The 7380-nt window shown below is 39.0% G+C and overlaps 1 protein-coding gene across 1 annotated transcript in view; it reads left to right on the top strand.

Annotated features, from left to right (window-relative positions):
* The first annotated feature begins 4707 nt into the window (after positions 1 to 4707).
* Positions 4708 to 7380, top strand: part of LOC119912044 (cytosolic 5'-nucleotidase 1A-like) — a 7012-nt gene continuing 4339 nt past the window's right edge. Inside the window, exons 1-2 of the mRNA XM_038731018.1 lie at positions 4708 to 4780; positions 4959 to 5071. Coding sequence (XP_038586946.1) covers positions 4708 to 4780; positions 4959 to 5071 — 186 coding nt within the window. The remainder of the gene's footprint in view (positions 4781 to 4958; positions 5072 to 7380) is intronic.

Here is a 7380-nt window from a genome sequence, read left to right as displayed (position 1 = left end):
ATTGTAGGGTGAGCTTAAATGGTATACTACTATGAAACTAAACTATTTCACTCATTTCTCATTCAAATATAAAAAAATTCGCAAGCTGTAGCCTTTCCACGTAAAGGCTAATACTACCCGTGAGGATGAACTAATTAGGATGAGGAGGATCAGATACAATTTCCAAAAACTTTTATGTAACAGTTATTTGAAACAAGATAAACATAAATTAGATAACCTTGCTTGTCCATAATAACGATGAAAATAACAATAGGCCGCCAATAAACTACTATGGCTTCAACGGGTGGCCTTTTATGTAAGGTATCAAATTAAGTACTCTAATGGTATTGGTATCACTTTAAGGGTACTGGTTTTGGTACTGATATCGTAAAATTTTAAACAATGCCCAACCCTAGACGCCATGCCACAGGCATGCTCATGGACAAAACTCGCTGTTTGTACAACTTTTATTTTGTCAGTGGGTTTAGAATGCACAGAGAAAATCTGAACTCGGGGACAGACTATTTCTCTGGGAGGAGTTTGTTAAAATACAAAGTTTGTAAATTGGCAAAAGATTAAATTCAAAATGGCCGACTTTCTGTTGGGCATTGCTTCAAAAGACTTTTTTGTACATCTGGACATGAAACGTAGCACAGAAGTGTCGTACATTTAGGTGAAACTTTGGCCAGGGTCTGCTCTATAGGGGCACTCGTGAGCCATTTTGCCACGCTAATGTGCGAGACACAAAACACGTAATTTTTTTGCTTCGCCTGACGTGTGAGCGAAGTGTGGTGAGTTTTTGAGCATGTTTAGGCCACCAAATATGAGATGCAGAAAAAAAACTTTAAGTTCTAATAGGGTCCTCGCATGTTAGTGTGTAATATTCACAAATACATTTACTCATTTAGCTGACGCTTTTATCCAAAGCAACTTACAATTGCTATATATGTCTCTGCTTCTCTTGTCTCTTGCGCAGGGACACGTTGGTGAATGTGTCACAGCAGGAATCAAACTCGGGTCTCTCACACCCAAGGCAATGCGTCTTATCCACTGCTACATCCCCACCCTAATAAAATTACTGTTATTAGACATGATCATAGCTTTGCCTATTTGAAAATAATAATAATAAAACTTAATTGCAAAAACAATGCATTACCAAAACATTAAGAGATTATTGGTGGCATTCTACTACATTGGCCAAGTTATTACAATATTGGGAAGTTACCACGTTATGAAGTTCTGAAAAAATAAGGTTTACCCAATGATATAATAACCTCCTGTTAATGTAACAATTTATTATATTAGTGGTACAGATATATTATTACATTATTGATTTAGACATTTTATCACATTATTGGGTTATTAAGGTTAACATCGGTTGTGTTTTATGTCAACTTGCTTGAGGCACTGTAGTGATTTTTGGGAGCTGGGTTACAGGTTTAAATTAATAGTCCTCGTTTTAGACATGCTTTATTCTGGCACCACACCTAGCTTTTCATTGTTTATTGAAACACTAGTTTATGAATGGCTACTACTATGTGTTTTTCTTGACAGGTATGTTTAGTTAGGTAGGGGTTTGTTGATTTTGGTCTTTTCATTTGTTTCAGTTTGTAAGGTGATGAAATTAGTTGGCCAAAAAAGTTGTTTGTTGATTTGGCACCACCCGCAGCCCTTCCCTTCCCTCGAACTTAGATAAGCATGTATCTGTTTATTATTTTCTGTGTCACTTGACAATAAATATGTATAAAATGTTGCTTCCTTCATTCCTAGACAACTACTGGTTGTACCTGTTCTAACAAAAGCAGACACACCGGCATGCAGTCCACATAATAGTGTCTCCAATGTGATAAACAAAGATCCCTTTCTGCAGCTGCTGCTTCAATCAAAATGTTTACTCTTAAGGGTCACAATGAGAGTGTACAGGAGAGAAAGGGAGACAGGAGTTGCTGAGTATAAAGACAAATCAGACTAAAAACAACAAAGCTGAACAGGCAAAAATTAACATAACTATTATAAGTAGGTTAAAAATAGAAGCACATATACCAATATAAAGCAACATAATGTCTATATAATTCGTAATGAAATCTCTTTGTTCAGTGTAAGTCGGCTCACAGCAGTGTGATGTCCTGAAGCAGGAAACTAAAATACAAATAGCACCACTATCCTTTGCAGCCCGTTGTCATGTGGGAGGAGATACCCGCATAGGCTATGAATGATTGCAGCATTCACACCCAAACATATCATATTTACGCTACTTGACCTGACCACTTTTATCTGGTGGTACTTAAGTCTGAAAACAAACACCTCACTGTTTTCTCTTCCTGACTCCATGTGAGAAATTTTAATTAAAACTAGGTCTCTAAGCTCATATACTGTATTTCTCATGTAACTGGATGATAAAGACTGATTAAATCCCAAATGTGGAGGAAAAGTGTTTCAGTTGCTGCTGAACTCAGAGCTGATCAAAGGTTTCAAACACACACGTTCTCATCCCAGGACACAGGCACAAGGTTCCCTTCAGCAGGGTTTCCGCTATGTATATATTAAAATTATTGCAGTCACAATTACAGAACTCTGCGAAGGCTTTTAGTTGATGGTGAAGACCTGTCGACGGGACGCTGTAGAATCTTTTGGCAACACCAGAGCCCTGTCAACATGCATCTTAGGAGAGGCAGTTTGAGATGAGTAAGGAGAGAGACTGCAAGAGAAAGGTAGATTAAATCTTGAAAAGACCGTGTGTGTAGTGGTGTCTGGACCATGGCGGCTGTGGCGGATGGCGTATAGCCTACTCAGTGTCTACGGACGGAGTTGCACCGTGTCGTTGTAGACCGCACACAGCGGTAGAATGTTTGAAGTCTTTTTTTTGTTGCTGGTATTTTTTGGAACTGAACATTTACTTTTGGGCCTATGGTATTTTTGGGATGAACTGAAAATTTACTTTTGGCTTTATATTTTTGATGGACATAACTGTTTTCTGTGTTTCAAGGAACTTATGACTAAGTTGTCTTTGTGTTTGACTATAACTTGAGGAAGTCTGTGAATGCCCATTATTCTGACTGTTATAGCTGTGTTTGGTGAACAATATACTTTCTAATCACTAATAACGGTTGTTGATGCTTCTTTTGCTACTAATGATTTTATTCCAAGGGTTTATGTGGACAGAGATTGACGTTAATATACATATATCCTTGTAACGGGCATACTCGTGTGTGTGTGTGTGTGTGTGTGTGTGTGTGTGTGTGTGTGTGAGACGACTATTTGTCAGGATATCCCTGACTGGCCCCATAAAATAATAATAAATAGTCGCGCGCTAAACCGTTACACTATGTCTCTGGCTGTGTTGGAAAACAGCCTTTCTAAGCCTTCACAAGCTGCAGAAACAATTTCGCTTTCCATTAATGGTGTTTTAAAGCCTTTTAAGTCTGCAGAACAAATGTAGGCTATGCACTGTGTAAAAATTTAAGTCAGATGTTCACTGGATTGACTGATTGATTCTGCCTAATTTAACAAAGAGCATGGTTTTCTTTTGAAATAAATTATTTATTTCCTCTTATGTGCTTGGTTGCTATTTGTTTTGCAGCGATGTTTGATGGCGAATACACTATTGAATTTAGCTGGTAAAACTAATCTTGGCTTTCGATCAGGCTACCAGCAGTTATGATTTCAAGAAAGAATCCTTTTTAAGCTGCATAGAGAGAAAATAAGCCTGTATATAGTCCTGTAAGGCTTTACGCTGGACACACAGGTCTCCCTCTATATGTAGGCTTACCCTACTACCTTGAACAACAGCCGGCTCCCATGTTATTGCAACATTATTTCTTTGCATTGTAAAGATTATGTTCATAGATACCTTAGTAATAGTCAGATTGTATAGGCTGCCTGTGTTATTTGAAATGGCAGATTATATGCAGCGCATAACAAAGCAAGAAGTTTGGTTGTCTACATGTCCATCTCAAGATAACAACAGATAAGCTATAGGCAATAGTAGGCTAGTCAGCAAGCGTAATGTTATCGATACCTTCATGTAGATTAGAACAGAAATTGCTGATTTAGAGATAGACTAATCAACAAGCAAAGCAAAGCAAAGTGCGAACCCTTAATATAACCGTGTTTTCTAACTTCTTGTGCAGATGAAACAACATTATTCCCTAAAAATAAGAGGAGAAGCTGCTCCTGCTAGTGAAAAAAATCCTAGAGGAAACAGTGCTTCAGTGTCACCTAACTCCAATGTAACCCATCTGACGAAACCAAAAGTTAAAGTTACATACACTACAAACGTGACTTATGTAATGTAAGCGATTATTTTCAGCCCAAACCGTGATATTTTCCTAAATCTAACCAACTAGTTTTGGTGTGTAAACCTAACCAAACTGCAGACAGCGAAGAGTACCTTGTGTGTATTTGATCGTGTGCGATGTGAACCTGTTCCTTCCCAAAGCAAACACTTTAATACATTGACAGACACACCTCAAATCATGCACCTCTGAACTATGCTGTATAGAAGAAACGCATGTATGCATAAATGCATTTCCCACCCGCCATGTACACATACACAGGCACACAAACTCACAGTAAAATAAACCCCAGAGACTAACTGTACATTACAGGAAACCACTGCTTGACCTAGTTTTTCTAAATAAAAGCCCCACACTGTAACAATTTTTTATAAAACCAGGCGCTGAGCTCTGAGATTTCAATGTTACGACATAAAAGACAAACAGTTGGAAAATGAAAAAGGTCAATGGGGTCAATATCTATAAAAACTTCTACAGACATCACTTGACACTTAAAGGCAAGGAAGGTAAGTTGCTTCTAAAAAACTTTTTGTCATATTTGTTGAAACTCTCTATATAAACCAATGCATATTAAAAAGTTAGTTGCACTGAAAAAGAGAGTATAAAAATCTGCTGTCTGTCGGCCACTCGAATGCAATGATTGGCTGGCTGACTCTCACTCTCCCTCGCTGCCATGGCTACCAGCCGTGCTGCGACAGGAGCTGCCCCCGTGCGCGCACCCGGTCAGCTCTCAGACCGGAGGAGCGAAGCGGTCAGACCGGTGGGTGATATCTGATGGCTTTATTTCTGCTGGACAGGTAATCTGGCTTTTATCATGTTGATGGTAGTTTGTTACTTTCATCGCTAGCAAACGTAACTAACTACACATACAGCTAACAGTAGCTACCTACGTTGCATACAGCTAACTGTTGCTACGAGGGCAGACTGGTATAAGAGCCAGAGTGGAGACAATGGATTATATCTAGCTGTAGGTAAGTGGAAAAACGCAGTGCGATTGGTTGTTTACACCTAACTTTACGTTATCTTTGCCTTGTATCTAATCTGTTCGTGATTATCTTGTGTCTGCAGTTGATGTTTGGTTGTATGTTACTTTTACAAATGTGGTGATGTAGCTGTGTGTTTGCAGTTATGAGAAAGACATTTCAACGTTAGTATTGTTAGATCCCGAGTTACCCCTATTCAGGAGGTACTGGACCAGCTCTCCGTCTTAAAGGGCCCGATCCTCTAGGCCTGTGGGTATTACCCTATTAGGTATAACTGAGGACTGTTTAAGCTGCTGTCGAAGAGATTCGCCTAGCTTCTAACGGTCTTCTTCCGAATGCCTACCCTGCCACGCACGTTAACGACAGCTCTTTTCTCATTGATCAGTGCACTTGGTATAGTTTCTAGGATTGTGTTTAGTGGCCAGGAAAATAGGCCCCAAGGATAAGTTAATTTTGTTGGCTAGAGCAACCTATAAGAACCTTTAGAGAGGTTAAACAGACTTTACCTAATGAATTACTACCTTAGTGAAGAAATAAATTCAATGTCTACTACTTGTGCTTTAAATGCAGTGATTATATATTTTATTGCAAAAAAATTAAAACTTGAGTGAACTGATAAAATTTCTAAAATTCAAAACCTGATTGTGATAGCTGAGCTTGAGTATTTTTGATGTGTTCTTTATGGAGAGAAAGGAAGGGGAAGGAGTTGTCCCGGCCGGTGAAATCCTTCCTCCGCTGCTGGGCTGATGACTCTGGTGGAAACCTGAGGCTTTGTCCAAAGCCCTCAAATTGTCTTCAAAAGTGTTCAGTCTTCGTTGCAGCTTTAGTGAGAGAAAATCTTCAGAGTCCGATGATTCTTCATTTGGTTTGGTCGTTGTGGTTACCCTCCGTGGCTCGATCTCTTGAAGTCCCCTGAAGAATCTCTGAAGTATTCTCTAGTTGTTTGCTGCTCAAATCCCCGTCTCTTGTCTTGGTCCGGTGCGGTGATGGTCTTGCTCTGAGTCCGATGCCTCTGAGGTCTGCCGAGGAATAACCCCGATCTCTCTCTGACTCCTCTTTATCCTACTCCGAGTTTCTTTGTCAAATCAGCCACCACCTTCTTTCTGTCTACGTGACTACTGTCATATAGCTTGAACACCTAACCCCAGGAAGCGGAAGGAGTCCACAGTGGTGACTGGGGACTCACACAGGATGATGGGGGAGGGTGGGGCTGGGCTCTTTCTGAGGTCCACGCTTCACAGTACATACAATGGAAAAACAGGTGATCAGTTGCTTCAATTTCAGTTTCACAAAAGGTACAGTTATGATCCACGCCGAATATCGTTTTTGGCAGCTCGTTGGATGGATATATATATATATTGCACATAATGTTAAAATTGACTTTTTTTGTCTTGGGGCTTACAGGGTACTTGATATAGTTGGTACTAAATTTCTTAATGTGTGATTCAGAGAACAGCTGGAGTATGGGGTTTCTGTTTGATCGTAGTGGGAAAAGTATATTATTAAGGTGAATACGAATTAATTTGTTTGAAAACCCCTCATCCAGGAAGTCACGCCCATTGAGTTGGAGTGTGGGTAGATATAATGTAGCCGTTTGTATTTCCATCTTTTGGATTAACCCTTTTATTGACAGAGGAATCGCTTTGATTATTTTATCATAAGTTAACCAGCATCCCTCGTCCTTTAAACCACCTTCTTCATTATCTTTGACGGTTTCCGATTTTTTAATGTAATGTACCTGATTCTTCCAAATTAAATTAAAGTTCAGTTGATTAATAGTCTTAACAAATTTATCAGGTATGGCCATTGAATATGCGGGATAAATGCATCTGGCTAGGGATTCCATCTTAGATAAGTACGTTCTTCCAAAGACTGACTTTGTAACCACATATTCAGCTTAGATTTACACTGTTGAATTTTGTTCTGTATATTTAAAGATTCACTAGATTTAACGTCCTTGGTTATATGAATTCCAAGATATTTCACAGAAGTTTTGATGAAAATATTGTGAGCACTTATGAGGTTGCATTCGTGAATGGTCACATTTGTTGTGATTAAGTGTTAAACCTGAAGCTTTAGAGAACTCATCAATTAAGTAAAAAAATTGGGGGAGTTCTAAATTT

This window comes from Micropterus salmoides, unplaced genomic scaffold, assembly GCF_014851395.1.
Source record: "Micropterus salmoides isolate LMB-PRFRI ecotype aquatic unplaced genomic scaffold, ASM1485139v1 Ms_hic_scaffold_2, whole genome shotgun sequence".
Lineage (NCBI taxonomy): Eukaryota > Metazoa > Chordata > Actinopteri > Centrarchiformes > Centrarchidae > Micropterus > Micropterus salmoides.
Note: the sequence above shows the minus strand (reverse complement) of the source record. Positions and strands in the feature narration are given on the sequence as shown.